The sequence below is a fragment of the Thunnus thynnus genome, chromosome 15 (assembly GCF_963924715.1).
Source record: "Thunnus thynnus chromosome 15, fThuThy2.1, whole genome shotgun sequence".
Classification (NCBI taxonomy): domain Eukaryota; kingdom Metazoa; phylum Chordata; class Actinopteri; order Scombriformes; family Scombridae; genus Thunnus; species Thunnus thynnus.
In genome coordinates, this window is record NC_089531.1 from 24530661 (window position 1) to 24549482 (window position 18822).

Consider the following 18822-nt stretch of genomic DNA (forward strand, 5'->3'; position numbering starts at 1 on the left):
AGACGATGAGACAAACAGTTGGGCATCAAACCCCTGCTATTATAAGCGTGTGATAGGTGTCTCAAAGCATAAGGCTGCATTATGCTATGTTTTATGTTTGAATACATTGATATTTCTCTATATATTTGAAGAAAACTCCAAAACAGCTGCTAAATGGCCCTTGTGGTGAGACTGTTTTGTCTGTTTCAAATGCTGAGAATTGACTTCATTTCATACTAAAAATGTTAAAATTGTCACATAGTTTCTTTTTCTTGTCTTTTCTTTTTTTAAAGGCTCAGTAATTTCCTAAAACAGCTGGGTATTGTAGTTTTAAACAGGAATAAATATTGCATTTGTTGGGGACTATTTCCAGCTACAGATTAACACACATTTGATGCTAAATGGTAAATGGACTGCACTTCTAGTCTCCTGACCACTCACAGCACTTTACACTGCGTGCCAACATTCAGCCATTCAAACACACATTCATACACTGATGGCTACCATGCAATGTGCTAACCTGCTCATCAGGAGGGGAATCTAATGCATTCACACACCGATGGCACAGCCATCAGGAGCAATTTGGGGTTCAGTATCTTGCCCAAGGACACTTCCGACATGCGGATTAGTGGACAGCCCGCTCTACTTTCTGAGTTACAGCCACTCCTGTAGTGCTCTGGTGCAGTGACCAGGAACCAGGAACACTTTTCTAGTTGCTGCAGGGCTTATGGAAAGATCAGCTCATTTGAAAAAAGGAAATTACAATTTGACTTTAAAACCATCTACATATGAATGTTTAAGAGTCAAGTAGACACACAAACATGATTATAATTTGAGCTTTTGTATATTGTGTGGCTAACATGCTCAAAACTGAGCTGAGCTTTCGTATATTTCCTCTCACAATGACCAACAAACTACCAGCAACAATAGGCCAACTGCACGGGACACACCTCCCACCAAAACGAGTCGGTTGTAACACCCTGGGATCATGTGTTACCACTGAGTGTTTGTGAAAACTAGTTAGCAAGCGAGCAGAGGTGTCAAATAGTTACATAGTCGAAACGTCCAGGTGGTAGTAGTATGGATGCAAACTTGGAGGAAAAAAAGGGAAGAAAAAAGCAGCCGAGCCTAAACATTGACAATTCCAGGATCATTATTTCTTTAAAAGTGAGTGTGACAATATCTTCTTTTACATATTTTAAAGTTTTCATTAATAATACCGGTGGTGTATATGAAGAGGTACTTGAACTCATATAACAGTGCTGTGGGAATAAGCTGAAGTGAGTATCGACAGTGGTAAGACGGTGTATCTTGTGTCCGTGGTATTGAAAGATGTCAGCTCATTGATGTCTTTTGACAATTGAGCTCTATGGCACAGAGGAATAAGATACATGAGGCTGAGGATACATAGAAAATACAAAATATACATAAATATTGTCCTTGAACCCAGGAGATCCTAAGCTTTTTCATGATAATGAACTCTTGGGAACACTTCAGACCAGTGGCCCATCTTATTTGCTATTTTCCGTCTCTACTGTGTATGTATGTAAGAGCACAGAAACACCTGTTTATAGTAGTCATCCCTATACATATTCAAAGTTCCCCCTGCAATTTCCCTGGAAGATCAAGGACACTCAAGGTCAGTTCGCCCCACTTTAAGCAACACGTCACCGAGAATATCGCCTCTCCTGACGAAGTGGCAGCTGATGCGTGTCTGAAGGAGTCTGATTGTCACCATCTTCACAAGCTTCGGCATGCGATGTTCCTCTGATGGTGTGAATCCGTCGGGACCAGAAGATGCAATCCAGCTGTCCACCGTATCTGCCCACAGCGTCTCCACTTCCAACACGCACACACACAGCATTTTAACACATCCTCCTCCACACTCTGTAACCCCCACCCCTCCCCTCATTCAGCCTGAAAAGACAAGACAGTCTGTCCTCCTGTCTCTCACCTTCTTCCATCTATTCTCCCACGTACTGTTATGTGAACGCACCACACCAGTTGACTACATGGAGGTGGGTAGAAACACCAGACTGTGTTGAAGGCAGCTACAGCCAAGAGGAAACATCACAGATGACTGATACACGGCTCGCTCATATTCAAGTCCGCTTTTATTGATCATTGCACGGTAACATTTACTTTCTTTTCCACCCTTTCGCTCTTGACAGTTCATCGATTCAAACAAAGGAGATGGCTTCTACACCATTACTTATCTTTCATTAGATTATAGGAGACACAGAAATCATTATTTTAGACATAATAGCACATAAAGACTGAAAAATGATCTGTTTTGGATATGGCCTGTTGACATTTCATCTCAAATGATGGTTTCTATCCTAATATTTAATGTTCTATCCTCTAAGCTGCTAGCTTTTTCAATAAACTAAATGGAGCCTCTGACTTGGCTAATGCTGCCTCTGACCAGCGGATCGGGACAAAGAAATTTGTTTTTAATACAGGAAAGTACAGTTTTGACCTCTAAATGTAACTCAGCACCACAGGCAGCAGTAATACCATCAGCGATAATGGCAGAAAATGGCATACAGGGGAATCAAATAAACAGAGATGTGATGGATAGATCGAGGGAAGACAGTAATGTCTGTCTTCACCCTCTGTCCCTTTCTCACATGCATCTCTCCCTCTCTGGCTTCATCTCACTGAATTATCATACTTGGATGCTGAACCATGGAGAACAAGCCAGCGTTGGTTATGAAAGTGTTGCACATTTGCAGAGAGGGTACATGTGAGTACATGCAAATAGGGCTCAGCATTTACATTCGGTGTCCTCAGGGCTACGCAGGCTGTGTACCGCCGAGATGCGGCGGCGTGCGTCCGCTTGCGTTGAACTTGTCCGCCGCCAGATACTGATCCGCGCTCCCCGGCATCTTTAAACTCTCCAGCACTGAGTCTAATTTCACCCGGCAATAAGGCACGGATGCTAAACAGCACGCTGTCAGAATGTTAAAGAATCAAATACTTGAAATGCAGATGTCACACGACTCTCCTTGAATGGAAGAATACAGCTTGCCTTGCAGAAAGTAAAATAGCTCGTTTCACATTTAATTCAAGGGTTAATAGAAATTAAAAACAATTTCACAGCCTACTATAACAGGAGTGCTCATTTTATGGTAAATTAGGCTGTAACAATTACATTTGTAGAAAGAGGGGGTGGTCCACGGAAACTGTACAGCAGCGTGCAATCAGCGAAGACTTTAAGAGGGCGTCTTCGAAGGTAGAAATAATTACACAAGAATAATGCACAGTGTTTCAATATTGACATGAAATGAAGAAAACAGTCCACGTGAAGCCAGAGCTGTTTGTTAGTCTCTGCGTCTTCCTGCAAGCCGAGCATCTTAGCTGACCAGCTGCAGTCCTGTCCCGGTCTCGGCCAGATCCTCTCCCCACGCTACATCAGCTGGTTCCTGTGGGTCACCTGGCAGCCGGCCCACCTTTCAGCTGCCCCACCCCGCAAACCCCCTCCCTTCCTCCCTCCCCTCCCTCCCTCCACCATGCCAGGATACAGAACTGGGCCTTGCGCCACTCCTTTCAACAGCGCTCCCTCCTCCTCCCTCCTCCCCCCCCCTGGAGAGCTTCATCTGACCACCTCCTTCATGCTGAGCTGATCCTGTGCACGGCTTCACTGCAGAGGAGACAAAAACCACAGGGGAGACAGCGGGATGAGTCGACATGTAAACACAGAGCGCTGGCTCTTTAAAATGACAAAATCCTGAGCTCTACAGATTTAACCAGAGATAAGAGGTGGTGTTTGGCAAAAAAAAAAAAAAAAAAAAAAGAACCCACTTTTTAATTCAATTTTTAAGCAGTGGCTGTAATAATTAAAGGTCATTTTCCTGCCAAGCAGCACAGCTCTTGAGCAGTAGCTAAGCAACATTTTAGCTTAAGTGAGACGTAATTACTGGCAAGAATGGTGATTTTAGATTAGAGTGTTAATATTTCAATCAGCAGCTATGTGATCACAGATCTCGCCTCGAGTGTTTTTGCAGCCGCTTCACACATGACAGCGAATGAAAACCAAGAAGTGGACATATCCGTTCAGTAATCTCACGTTTCCAGAGAGTCTAGACATGCAATAACACATAGTTTTCACTGGCACACACTCAAAATTTTGCACAAAAGGGACTTCTGTCAAAAAACAAGAGCTCCAAATCAGCTGTTGTGTTGCTTTATCAACACAAAGAAACAAGGATTTTTTTTTTTTTTCTAAAATGTCTAAAAATTGTTGGCAGTCATGTGGAACACTTTCTTTGAACAAGTGAGCGACCTTCCTGTCATGACACATCTCAAAAAAAAAGGCTCTTAAATGGTTTCTGTTATTTAACTTCCTCCTACTAAAATGCTAGTGACAGTTGTTTCTCAGAGTCTGACCACCGAGCGTTACTTTCCCAGCCTTCATTTAACTTTTTTTCTGCCTTCCGGGCACAGACAGGACATCATGAAAAAATCCCTCTGACACCTCTCCTCCTGCTGGTTCCAGTTCGGGAATCGCTGGAGTCCTCTCGCTCCTGTTTTCCTTCTGTCAGGGAGCCTTGAGCTACGGATCCTCATTAGTCACTTTCCCTGAGACCGCACTGACACCGGCATCGCGTTCTCCCTCAGCCACACACCGATTCACACGTACTGTCAAAAGCATGGCTACTACAGGAGTTGGGCAATCATCAGAATCAACCAACCTTTGAAATGCTGTGAATATCATGAACGTGCTGCTGCTGCTGCTGCATAGTGTTACACTGGCTGAAATGCCCAGAGGTATCTACAAGCAAAGTCTTTGGGGATAATGGGAAAGTTAAATGACCATACCAGTGGTTTTGAATGTTTTAGAACATTACCTACAAATTGTGTGTAGACCCTACATTACTGCTGGAGAAAGCTAATCCATCACAGGAGGCAATTTGTCAGCTTTTTCTTTCTAAGTTAAGTAAGCAGGGACTAAAAACTCCTCTTCGTGGTGATATCTCCTGCTAAAAAGCATCACATTCATGGAGGTATCACTGGAGAAAAAAAACCCCAAATATGTACTGTGTAGAACAGATTGTTTCTTGCATTCAATAGGCTGCTGTCTGCTAGCAGACTTTCAGATTTCAGGTATCCGAGTATCCATGAATGCACCAGCAGGGAAATATTCCAAATGAGCTCTGCTTGCTCTGAAAAGAAATGAAGCCTTTACAAAAACAATAGAAGCTGAATTTGCTCTCTGATGGATTACACGTTTCATGCAAGTTTGCGAGCTGATTTTCATATTGTACAAACATGAACGGACACTAACAGCTGCCTGGAGGGTAGAATAATCCATCTTTAAGATCCCCTCCAGACATGTATTAAGACATAAAAAATACTCTACTTGGAACAATAATGTGTGTCTGATATGGTTTCTCTACAAAAAAAAAATATAATTACCACTTTAAAATCCTTAAATGACATCTCATCCTTCTCCCTCATGAAAAATTCCAGAATCTGTGAATATGCAAATATAATTCATTTCAAAAGTTTTTCTACTTCACTGTAAAGTAATTCTCAGTGTTTGTGCACTGGAGGCTTCAAGTTTCTACATCACACTTAAGTAAATTGCATACTGGACCAGGATTGGCTTCCAAGCTAGTTGTGATGTCACAAATCATGCTCATAAGCCCACCCCTTAAAATCAGATTTTCAATCAGCTCAGAAAAATGTTCTACTTTCAGCAGATGAATGTGAGAACAGCCTTCTAGCGTCAAACTCTGCACATACATGAATCTGCACAGTGAAGCTCAAACATCCAAATGTAGGAACAAGAAGCAAAATGTATTTTTGAGTGGAAGGGGACTTTAAGGGTTATTATATGATCTGAGAAGTGGATGGTGGCAATGAAAGCAGCATGTAGTAAGTGGGTGGAAACATGCAAAAGCCAGCGATATGATCCTTTAAAATGGGAGAAAAGTGTGACAGCAGCGGCGGCGGTGGACCAACCTGAGGTTTGCACGGTCTCACTTCAGCAGACTGTCAGTCTCCGGGCACTCAGTGACCGATAGCTGTGCCTGAAGGAAGGACAAACCCCAAATCAATACCTTGTCTAAAAACACGGGGAGAAACTTGAGACAGAGATCATGCAATGTCTACAGGAGAAGATATGCTCATGCAACTCAAGCTTTCTTTTTTGGATAACTTTGTACAGGCACAACCTTTTAAATATTACAGTAAGCAACCTTTACACATATTGCAAATAAAAAAAGTAACAGCAGCTCAACTGTACAGAAGATATTGACATAGATTTGGCTTTGTTCATTTTAGCAAGAGTTGCATTAACACTACTCTAATATATTTTGTTAGTACACAGAACAGTTATTTTGGTACATAAAATCACTACTGTATGATATTGGAAGTTACGTTTTTCTTACTTTTGAGTCGATTCTTTTTTGTTGCCATGACTGTAATAATATTTTAAGAAACTGTACGCATTTACCAGCAAGTTTATGTCAATGGATAAACACACTACGAAATTAAACATTTAGGGTTAGGTTACCTTTACAGTGGAGTTCTCTAGGTTATAACCATCCTCTCCATTGCACTGCCATTACTCTGTACTAAAGTAGCCATCGCGCCAGCGTCATTCATGACAATGAAGCCTAGACCTGAATGGTGGTTTGAATTCAGTTAATTTTCAGATGCTATAAAAGCAATTCTCATTAACGATTACGACCACAGGTAAGAGGATTGAAAAAGTCTTATACATACCCAGGCATTCAATGCTTTAGAACTCTATACACATTAGGAAGCTATCCAGGTTATTTTAGAGGTCTTACCTCTGGGTCCTTTTTAAAAAGTATAGAAAGAGAGAGAAAGAATAAGTTGTGCTCTTTTGATAATCAATCAAGACATCATTTAGTAGGGTTAAAGTCTTCAGACGTCAATACATTCATTTAGATTTAAAATGCGGTTTTGAATGAGAAACAAAGGAAAACACCTACATCTGACTGCTGAAGGTTGTTTAAAAAAGGTCATTTCAGATTTTACTAGGACAGGAAACAAATAAAGCAAGTTAAGTTTCATAAAAAACAAACTAAGCTTTATTGACAAACTGCTGCAAAACATCTTTTGGACAGATTTAGTAACCTATTTAGGCAAGCTTACACATGTAGCATAATGCATTTTATGGAGAGGGTACAGATACTAGTGGCAGAATAAGTACAGTTAGGATGTTTTAAAATATGTACAAGAGTTCGGATTGAGCTGCAGGATCCCTTCTCTATAGAAAGAGAAGACCCATGTGGAGATTTTTGTCCCAATCCTTCTTTGTGTACTTTGTGCATGCAGTTTATAGAGAATCAGATCACAAAATGAAGACCTGAACCGTTTTTAGCATAACAGGAGGCCATCTCTTGGCCATGTTCTCATTAAACAAACATTTTGTCTTCAGAGTCTTAAAATTAATTTTTAACATGTAAAACAAATTGAGGATATGAGGACAGTCCATCTCAACAGTGTCTATTAGGGCTATATTTCAAAACTCTAAGTACAATGACAAATATTGCTGCCTAAATCTAAATGGACAACGTTTTAGAACTATTTAAAAACAAACCATCATCAAGAATGAATTGTACTGAATTCCATTAACATTGATTCTTTAACCTTCACTTAATTTAAGGTAGTTTTTTTGTTTCTATATTACAAGTTTAAAAGGTCTTTTTATTTGGCTATATTAACAGAATTTTGAAATGTAGCCTAAATGGGAATCTGCAACTGACCCTCGACAGATTCTTTGTATTTAAAAACAATTAAAATGGATTCCTTAGACAAGTGGATAATGAGCCACTATTTCCACTAGAAATGACTATTCCCAAACAGTTAAAAAGTTAATGATTAACAATGCAAAAAAGCCAGAAGGGAGTAAAAAGGGTCAGAGAAAAAAATACAGCAAAATAAACAAAAACCCAAATGAAAAAGAACAAAAAAGGACACCAACTTCTCCTCTCTAACCCATCTAAAAGCCGCTTTGGTTGGTTGGTTGGTTGGTTGGTTGGATTGATGGGTGGTTGGTTGGTGCAACATAGTAGGGGTGGGGGAGGGAGTTCGCGGTCAAATCTCAAAAAACAGTTCCGATTTTCAGTTCCCAATTTTCTCTCTCGTATAAAGTCCGATGTAGGAAAAAGACCAAACCAAAGACAAAACGGACAATTACTTTTGCCGGGCTGCTTAAAGCGACAGCTGCCGTGGTAGACAGGCGGTAGTCAGGGCGACACGTTAAGGGTGGCGTGTCCGCTTCAGTACTGTCGGTATGGGTGCTCCCTGTAGGGCGTCTTGGCACCTCTGGAGGGGGGAAGGGCCTTTCCAGTTGTTCGCTGGGTCCCGTTCCAGTCATCCTGGCCTGGAGACGACACGCACAAAAATAACAGTTTACTATGGATGCGACCTCTCAGTGGTGATTCAAACCACTTCAAGATTTATTAATGAAAACCAGTTTGGCTGGTGGACATAAGAGGCAACCTACAGTCAGTGTTTATCACCAAGAAGCATCGTGTGTAACCTTGAGGTCAAACAAACATGTTGAGAGCATTTTCTTTCTCATTTCCAAAGCCAAACATTTTTTTAAATCCTGTATTGTTTACATCATGTGTTTATTGCTAATCGCGTCGCCAATTGGATCCAAAAAAATCAGGGACCTGCTTGTAAAAACATTGTTCCATAGCTCTACTAGTGGTCCAAAACTCCACTGGGTACTTTTACAGTTACCAGTTAGCAACTTTGAAAGCAACTGGTGATCCAGAAAGTCAACTTGAAGTCTTGCTGCAATAGAAAGTCATATATAATGGGCTACCAATATGTTCAGACTCAGTTAATATGGACAATTTCAGTTATCAGTATTATAGAAATCAACTGACCAGTCAATAATGAATAACTCATTGATAACACCATGTAGGATCTTCAGGATACACTACATACTACAGCATTCATTAATCCAAATTAATAATATTTTTCCCTGACTTTTTTGTTTCTGGTCACTTTTTATATCCAGCATCTATTTAGAGTAAAAATGAGGTCGTCCTTACCGTATGATTCATATGACTCTGTGGACTCTCCGTGTCCGTAGTCATAGTATTCTGGCTCTCTGATGGTCAAAAAACAGAGACAGAGAAGAGGAAAAAATCACTGTTAATCTTGAAAAAAACATCAAGAAGCTGACTGTTAATGTCTAGGGGGGATGATAATTGGCTTCCACAAATAAGATCAAAGCTTGACTTTCTAGCATGGAACATCTCAGTCCCGGCTGGTTCTCCTAAATAACACCGCCAAACCATGAAACACCATCTACGTTTCGAATTTGTGCAGAGTGGCTAAAAAGTATTTCTGCTGCTCTCGAATCTTATTTCAAGTGAAAACTAGCAACGAGGCGATGTGTGCTCTATGTGAGAAGCAGGTGAAAACCAAAGAGACGTCTGATTCACTCACGCCTGCGGCTGACTGTAATAGCTGTCGTATGACTCGTAGGCCGTCTCTGTGTAGCTCTCATCGTAGCCCTGGAGAGGGAAGGAAACAGAAACAAGAGTGAGATGCAAGAGGTGGCTTGTTCATGAATCATGAATGTCAAGATGTCCCCAATGTACTGCACTTGTACTGAAGCAGACACACTCCCCCCCTTATGTCTAGAGCATCTGAAATCACTTATTCCTGTGTTGACGGACGAGCAATTCAAATCTAACAGAGTGCCCAGCTCAATCTCATTCAGAGGAGAGGTTTGGAGAGGTCAGATTTAAACCTGCCAGCTGCACATCAACAGAAATACTCGTCTCTTCCTCATATACCATTCTTATGTCTACCCCATCAAAATATAAGATTAGAGGTATTTTACTTATTTGCATGTTAATAGCAGCATTGTGCTGCATGTAACCACATGTAAACTAAATGGATGAATGAAAACTATTCCACTGGTTGTACTTACATATTCATCGTAGCTCTCAGCGGCTGCAGCAGGGGTGTGCTGGTGGGGGGGTGCCATCCTCTGGGGGGGTCCGGCAGCTGGGGGCCTGGCACGGGGTGCCGCAGCTCCCCTAGAGGGTGCTGCAGGGAGTCCTCCTCGGCCTGCTGGGGCGCCCCTCACTGCGCCACCTCTGGCTGGTCCGCCTCGACTCACGCCGCCCCTGGCGGCAGCACCGCGAGGAGGCATTCCCCTTCCCCTGGAAAACAAGACAGTCAAAACTGTGTTCTGCTTACACTTTTATCAAGAAACTAAACATGAATAGGATTTATTATGCGTCATTGGTCAAGATCCCTCGACAATCTTTCAACTCATTTAGATCTGTTTCTGACATAAAGCTTTATGGCTGCATGCAATATGTAATCTCTGCAAGAAGCAAGTGAGTGTGTGTGTGTGTGTGTGTGCGTGCATGCGCATCTCCTCACCTGTGTGCTCCAGCAGGGGGGACTCCGCGTCCCCTGACCGGCAGGCCCCCTCTGCCTCGGGCTCCGTGCTCCTGTCCTCCGTTCAGGTAGCTCATCTCCATGAACTGCTCTTGGCAGATATCATCCATCATATCCTACACACACAAACACACACACACACACACAGAGGAACAAAACCAAAAGAAGAGTGAGGATGAGAAACAAGTGCACAAGACAGGAGAGGAGAGAGAAAGTGAGAGGCTGTAAGGAAAGGAGGCAGTGTGGAAGAAGGAGCGATGAGTAGAAGAGCGAAACACAATTACAGAGCTGCTCAAAACACAGCATCCCACTAATGGCTAACAGAGCGAGTAGAAGAAAAAATCTCAGTGCTAGTGACTCAGAGTGTTAAAGAGAAGGTGGGGGGAGGGTGGGGGTCGTGGAAGTGGGTGGTTGGAAAGCATCCACACTCGCTGCCTTCCTGTGCCTCTACATCATGCACAAAATGTAAATCCCTTCTCCCTGCACTTCTGGACAAGTGTGGTGTGACTGCATGAACGGTTACCTTATTTTATCTGCAAAAACATTGGGGTGGATTAGTCAAGCTGCCTGTCTGAGCAGCGCAAATCCTGCAACACAATCCGCCGTCTTTCTTCGGGGAGCAATCTGAGGTGCTGCACTGTGACCTAATCAATTCTTTCTCATAAATCAGACCCTGCACTGGAATGGTGACAGAGCTCTAATGATGGTGAAAAAGGGGGGGAAAAAAAAAAACCACAGCAGATACTAGAATATGCACAGGCAAGGGCAGGCAAACACAAGCCATCTGACTGATTACAAATTCATCTCAGGCGAGGGGCAGCGTGACTGCAGCTGCATTGAACAGGCCGGAGAAGTGACAGTGTCTTTACCCATCAAGGTTTTCAGATTGAGTTTCTTTATAAATAGCAATCTATAGAAGTTATCAAATAAATATCACAGTGTCAACATATAAAAAGGATCTTCAGACTCTTCACACAGAGGCTTTGCATTCGTGCTCTCATTAGTCGATATACAAGCGTACAGATATAAAAAAGGATGAGGAGGAACAAAGGCTTCTTGGAATCCCTGAGCAGAAGCACTGGTAATACATAAAACATTTCACCAACAAATCACATCCATCCATTTTCTAAGAACCTGAGTCATTTATTAAAATATGGCCCGATTCCAAATGAAGGCCGGAGTCAAGCCTGACAGATTATGGCCTTAAATTGTAATGACAGGTTCTGCAGGGGACGGCTTTTTACATAACAAGGCAATACCAACATCGCAACTGGTTCATCAGCCCATTCATCTCGCCTCTGATCCAAATTATTCTTCCTTCTAAAAGAACCCTGCACACTAATTAAAAAATGTAAGGCATTGCACAAACCCCTGGGCCTACTGGCCTGCTTTGGCGCGAGCCATTGTTTGAGCACTATAGGCTTCAGCCTGGCTTGACAGCAGACCGGGTTGGCCCACGCTCAAGAATCCTTCAACATAAAACCAATAAAGTAAGCGTGGGGGACACACAGGATGAACTTTACCACATATCTGTCTAGGAGCTACACATCTCCAGGCTCTGCTCTCTCTCTCTCTCTCTCTCTCTCTCCCTACAGAATGAGACACAGTGATGACAGACGTGTAGACAGGCTAGTAGATGCTGGGGTAACCCTGCTGACACAGTGAAAGCGACCCAATTCCTCCTCTTAAGCTGATTGCTTTACGTGCCTGGACTGTGCCATCGAGGTGTGTTTGCATTCACGTTATACCCGCTCCATCTCCTCTAGCTGTCCTACTGGGCCTCCTCCCAGAGCTTTGTCTAACTTACATGCTGCAGCTCGCTCCGCCTTTCTGAAAAAAACACACACACCCTCAGTCAATTACGCAAGAACACTTTCAGCGGGGTCTCTCATCGTTTTGTCAGCAGGTGACTCTGTTTTTAGATCCTAATATTCTCATATCTCCAGCTATTAGGGTTGTCAGGTTGTGAATTTGAGCGTTGCGTTGTGTTATTTTCTGCTTTTTTCAGAGCATGGAGGGGGGAAAGTTTTAAATCTGAAGAATATTTCAAACTTCTTCTTAAAATAAACATAATAAGAAAATGGCAACATATAAGACCTGGACTTGCAAACCTGTCTGTGAAAAAACAGTAAAAAGAAAAACTGACTTACAGACAGCACATGTATAAAACTTATGTTATAGGTAGAGCTGCAACTAACAGTCATTATTAATTAATCCTTCAATCATCTCTTTGATGAACTGATTATTCGTTTTGTCTATGAAAAGGAAGAAATGGAGCCACATTTTTAAGGTGATGTTTTCAAATTGCTTGATTTGTTTAACCAACAGTCCAAAATCTGCTGCTATATGACAAATTGTCATATTCAAGAAGCTGAAACCTGTTTTTGAATGAAAAACAAGTGAAACAATAAGCTTCAGCTCTTGTTTTGTCAATACTGTCCAACTGTCAATTAATCATCTGCTGTCACAACTGCACACGCTTACTATAATTCATTTAATTTCATTGTACAAATAAGGCTTTGGGATGTTTTTGTCTTAGATAACTTAAGACATCACTTTCAGCGCTGCTAACTAGATTGTCAAAGTTGTTGACATTTTACAGACTGAACGGTGAACTGAATAAATAATCATATCAACAATTTTATTCTAGCAAAGCTCGTGCACGCAGCGTCACCGGGCGAGACAAAAACAAGCCGACAAAGTCAAACTCACAGGAAACAGGAACTTCTTGACCTCCTCCATGGCGTGTGCCATGCGCAGGTAGGCCTCGGGCACGGGGGCGAACACCTCGATGAATACGTGCAGCTCCATTGACAGATGGGCGTACTTGGGCTCGCCGCCTTTCCTCAGCCCCTCCTCCTGAAACAAGGACAGCAGCATCACAGGGGTGTCAGCCAGTCAAAGGAACTACACACTCAAATTAAATGAATTACACAAGAAGTAATTGCATTTCATCCACCTCAGAGGGAGAAATAGGTGTGGTAATCTCTTCCTTTATGTAGCTTAAAAATGACATCAAACCGGTAGATAACACATTTAGCGGGCTATCCTAAAGATTCCTAGAACAGATGTGCGGTGCGTGGATGCCCTTGGCTTTGTGTTCGTCTGCCCGAGCTTTTCCTAAGAGTTTACGCCATCTGGGCTCTCTGCCTGCCATCCCTCTAAAGTACAGTCCAGATGTGTTATCGCTTCAGGTAACCTTCTCACAGGTGTGTCATACCAGATGTGTGTGTGTGTGTGTGTATATGTGTGAGTGCAAACAGTGTTTTACCTTGGATTTATCTCTCATGGATCCTTTACCCAGGACAGAGATCTTGGCTCCGGTCTCTTCCTGCAGACGTTTGATTGTATTGCCCTGAGGTCCCAAAATCTTCCCCACGAAATTGAACTAATAGTAAAACAAAGCAGAGGAAAATTAGCCTGACAATCAAAGCGGGGGGGAAAGTGTAATGCAAAGAGAATGAAGGAGCAATCACTGTCAGGGGTCCTGTTGCACATACACACACTGCAGCCTTAAGTAGTGTATTTACCCGAGAAGGTCGATATGAGCCCTTGAGGGCTGTAATACCGTCAGTTACTATTCACTACAATCATCCTAGCGCCCAACCAGAACAAACTCATGATCAAAAGTTGCAATCTTTACCTCGTCTACTTTTGAAGAGAGCAATTACCATGTGTATATGATTTGTCCTACAATTAGCTGTCAGGGTCAAAGACTTTTAGCGAAAATATCGCCCCCCGACAAAGCGATTCCTCTGAGAGCTGTAAAAGTGGCTTTTGGAATCTGAAAACACTTAGTTGTGTCATCCCTGCTACAGCGGACTGATTCACAAACTAAGTCTGGGAGATCAGAAAGGGCCATCTTACCCCCTACAGACCAGACTCCTACATCATATTGATCTGATGCTCAGGATGGAGCAACACCTATAGATCTTATTCTTGTTAGAACAAGTGCAGCTTCTCCAAAAAAAAGTGTGATCTATTCATTTTTGTCAAAAAAAGCATATCGACATAGGCTTCAGATAGCAGCCGTATTAACTCAAACCCGATGGAGATAAATCTAACAACATACAAATGAAGCATTACGCAACTAGCAGCGTGTTCTTGGGAGTTTCACAGAACAGGTGCGTCTTGTTTTGAACACCCTATCTCTACCATCATAAGCATAAAATCAATGTAGTCATACGTCTGAGCCAGATATAGATTGTATTGACATGGATGAATACACCCGAGGTTACATGATAAAGAACTCGCTCCGAATGGAAACATTTACTGAGCACAAACAGAGGAGAGGATCCAATCTACTGAGCACAGTTTGTATTACACAGAAATATATAGAGAGAGCTATCCTGACTAGAGTAATATTAACATTTTGATCCTTTTAGTGATATTTTAAAACATGCCAGTATCAGCTGTAATTATACTCTGGAGCTTAAAGATCAAGGTTGAGAGGAGTAATTTGAGACTCCTAAGTAACCCCATGGCTTTGTGTAATTGAAACCCGGCTGCAGGATAAATTAAATCAAGAGGGGTTCACAGTGGGAAAAAAAAAAAAAGAGGACAGAAGAAAAAAGGGGGAAGGGGGAAAAGAAAGAAACCAGGGGCAAAGACAGCTCACCTTCGGGTACTGTTTAACAGGTATGAGTACGCGTTCCTTAAGTTTGATGTTCTTTGTTGTGAAAAGGTCCAGGTATGTTTCTGCCTCCTTTTGAGTCTCGCCTTTCTGGATTCTATCAATTTCTAGAAGGGAAGAGGCATCGTTTCAGGCAGCGTTCATGCAGTCAAACAGAATTCAAAGAAGCACATCTCGGTCATGAGGAGAATTAGGTGCGCTTGCTTACATTGCTAAGTAAGCATGGATGTGGAGATCTGCAGGTCAAAACTATCTCGATGTCTCGGTTCAAATAAAGCGAAATTTAGTCGGAAAGGTTTTTTTTAAATGACAGGATTTCATTGTGAGGCGGGTTTTAACAACATGCTTTTGAAATTGAATCCTGGATGTCTAAAAACATTCACTTTTCAACCAATTTGAAACCTTTTGACTGACAAATCACCAAATCAGTGTTTACTGATTGCCACACAATGGTGCACCCCAATGAATACGAGAGTACAGATGTGTTGCATTTAGCGCCTGCTGCGATCTTGTCAATATTACAGATAGATCCGCAACAATTACTTGATTAGGCGATAACTCAATAGACAGGAGATAATCAGCAGCTATTTTGATAATCAGTTAATCGTTTCAGTCAGTTTTTCCAAGCAGAAACTCCTCACATTCTCTGGTTACAGCTTCTCCAATTGCTACTTTTCTTTGTTTTATGAGTTGGACTGTTGATCAAGCATAACAAGACATTTTTATTCTAACAATTATCTTGAAGCTGATCGTTAAATCGCAGCTCAAATCCTCAACCTTTCAAAACACAAATGGGAAAAAAACCACACAGTTATATTACAACTGTACTACACCTTCTGTCCCTTATTCCAAGTGGCACAGCACCCACAGCACCTATCACTTCTCAAAACACCTCCTCACTCCCGGCCATGACAACTCCTGAGTCTACGATGTGCAAACATGTCAGATTCAAACCCAGTCTAGATGTTGAACCTGCAGCACACACTGACACACTTGGTCTTTCTGGATCATTCTCACCTTCATTTTCAGAGATGTAGCCTAGATTTTGGCACAACCTGTCAGGCGAAGACACCGACTTATTCGTGATATCGGCATCGGGAGACGTACCCGAGACACTTGACCGGAGCAGCGAATAAAAACCAGCTCACAGTAAATGATTCACAGCCACTAGGAGAGCACATGGGCGACAAAGCCTCAAAACAAAATAACCGCTAAACTAACAATCCTTCAGTTTACCCAGCTATAGCAGTCAACAGCCAGCTTATTATATCCTGTCTATAGTATCAGTCTAACAGCCCTGTAAGGACTTGTGGACTCTTGGTGACACTGTGATACTTTTTAGCACATCATTCCACAGAATTACTACATTATATAGAGGTCATTTCTGTCAGGCTGGGCCATATGGATAAAATCAAATATAATATCTTTTACCAAATACCTCGATATCGATATTAAGACAATATTGTAGAGACAACTATTGGTGCGTTCACAAAATATTTACACAATCGGATTTTTGATAAATCATCAGTAAAGACAAATAACAGAACAGCTGGAACAGGTGAGTTCAGAATAATTACATCTCTTTACTGTAATGTAGCCTTTAAACCAATGAAAAGACAACACTTATGCCATATCATGATATTACAATACCCACAATCTGAGATGATATCTAGTCTCATATCACAAAATCAATATAACAACAGTGCTGTGCCTCGAAAACTAAAAAGGTGAACAACAGGATAAGGCCGACTGACACCATGTTTTCAGAGCTCGCTGATGAACACAGGTTAAACATTATACCAGAGGTAGTCGTGTCTTTTTGTCCCTTCTCAAGCTCAGCTACAGGACAGCAGAGCCCTGCAGCTGTCATGTCTGCGGTCTCATGCTCAAGGACACTTCGGCAGCGGCCGACAGAGAGCGGGACCTGCGGGTCTCCGTCACCGCTGGCACACCGCCTCTTCACCCGGCTTTTACAGCACTGAGGTGACCCCAGTCACGGTTACTGGCGCACATTTATAGGCTGCTGCGCAACGCAGCTGCCAGACAATGAGCTCAACAGGGGCTCGGCAGCGAAAACAAACGACCAGTAGAACAACAACAACAACAACAAAAGAGTCAGAGTTTAAACTCGACTCGTCGCAGGTGCTCGAGGGGAAGCGGAAATCATTGAGAAAACGGTTTGAAAGCGTGTCTCCTCCTGTGGTGTTGTGATAGCTTTCGGCTATTTCCAATATCAGAGTTATTAGCTTCTACATGCATCACATGAGCTCCACATACCCGTGACTGAGATGTGAGCGAACTGTGTTGCGGTGTAACGGGGCAGTCCGTCCCGTCCGCAAACACATGGCGCTCACAGCGTGGAGGTGTGCGGGTTTTTTTTAGTTTTTTTTTTTAAGGTGCGTTCATGAGCCGTATGTGGCCCCTCTGTAACTCACTGCGTGTACCGCGTTCACTGAGTGAAAATAAACCGCAAGTCAGCTCACTTTACCTGCGTTTAAAAGTTTCATGGCGTGCGTAAACGATGAGTCCAGGCTGTCCTTCTCCGCCAGCAGCTCGGGGAGGTATTTGTCGCCGTTCTCCATTTTGAGTTTAGAGGGAGGGGGGCAGTCAGTTTCGGTGCAACAAAAAAGCTTGAAAAAAAACCCCAACAATAATAGAAAAAAAGTAGTCCAGTTATGTAACTACGGAGTGCCGCGTATCCTCTGTGCAGACGGCGCTTTGCATGTGGCTACCGGGCGTTTCTGCGACGGACGGCTCCGCTACTTTGCGTCTATGTGGTTTCCCGGCCGGTGGGTTCCGTCTTTTCAGCAGCGCTGGCTAGATGGAAATGGGAGAACAAAAGCGGTGAGAGACTGGAAGAATAGCGATCCGACTCAAGCAGACGGAAGTGAGCTCAGAAGGACGTATTTCTCGAGACTGACGCCGCCTACTGCGTGCTGAGTGAATGTGCCTCCAGTAGCGATAATCCCGCTATCACATTTTCAGTATTGGTCTGGGTGTGCCTGCTGTACGGAGTGTGGCACTATTAAAATAAAAAAACGTCTAGACCAGTGGTTCTCAAAGTGGGGTCTGGGGACCCCCAGGGGTCCTTGAGGGGGTTCCAGGGGGTCCCCATCAAAAAGGGGAATAATTTATTTTCACTATAATTCCATCCATAAGTAACACAATGACAGAATGAATGACTGTTCATGGGTTTCATACACTTTCTGTAATTAAACATTTAAAAGCAAAAATCTTATCAGATGGGGGACCCTGGGACAAAATCTTATCAAATGTGGATCCGTGGTCTGATTTGTGTCAGTTTAGGGGTCCTTGATGTGAAAAAGTTTGAGAACCCCTCTTTCTGAGTCTGGACTACTCAGAAGGTATTGAAGTTCCCTACAATTGGATTCTGAAACCTCACAAGGCAACTTTCTACTAAATGTATATTTAAAGGTAGGCTATAGTCTGTGTCTGTGGTGCTCAAAGTTAATTTATCAATGATCATATGGAAAATATGTCACTTTATCACTATAGGCACTTAGCCGATATATATCCTTTGATGTAGTGTTTTATAGAATTAGAGGCTTTAAGGCAATCAACAAGTTATAGACAGGTCAATTGGAAGGGAATGTCCATTATTTATCTTTTTTAATGCTTTTCTCTTTTATAAGATTACCTTTAACTATAATATGACCTATATAACTCCTGGAATCAGTTCCAGCAGGTGAAGCTTTTGTATGTTTAACTGTATCACCACAAACACCTTAATCTTCATTACAGTGACCTTTAATTTGTTAATTACAAAGAGATTACAG

General features: G+C 42.4%; 1 protein-coding gene across 7 annotated transcripts; it reads right to left on the reverse strand.

Moving 5' to 3' along the window:
* Positions 1-2075: 2075 nt before the first annotated feature.
* khdrbs1b (KH domain containing, RNA binding, signal transduction associated 1b) lies at positions 2076-17942 on the reverse strand. 7 transcript variants are annotated; one of them, XR_010931545.1, is made up of 14 exons: positions 17514-17942; positions 15011-15132; positions 13664-13780; positions 13105-13251; positions 10375-10508; positions 9914-10148; positions 9424-9491; positions 9024-9082; positions 8156-8341; positions 6945-6989; positions 6712-6788; positions 6500-6608; positions 5947-6014; positions 2076-3622 (listed from the first exon to the last, which is right to left on the reverse strand). XR_010931545.1 is itself a non-coding variant. In XM_067611489.1 (9 exons), exons 1-9 carry the CDS (start codon positions 17605-17607, stop codon positions 8238-8240), a joined length of 1080 nt encoding a protein of 359 aa, XP_067467590.1. In that variant the 5' UTR covers positions 17608-17942; the 3' UTR covers positions 7016-8237. The 7 variants fall into 7 exon arrangements, 1 of the variants encoding a protein (XP_067467590.1); XR_010931543.1 differs by having other exon boundaries at positions 6500-6788; XR_010931544.1 differs by having other exon boundaries at positions 6712-6989.
* Positions 17943-18822: the final 880 nt, after the last annotated feature.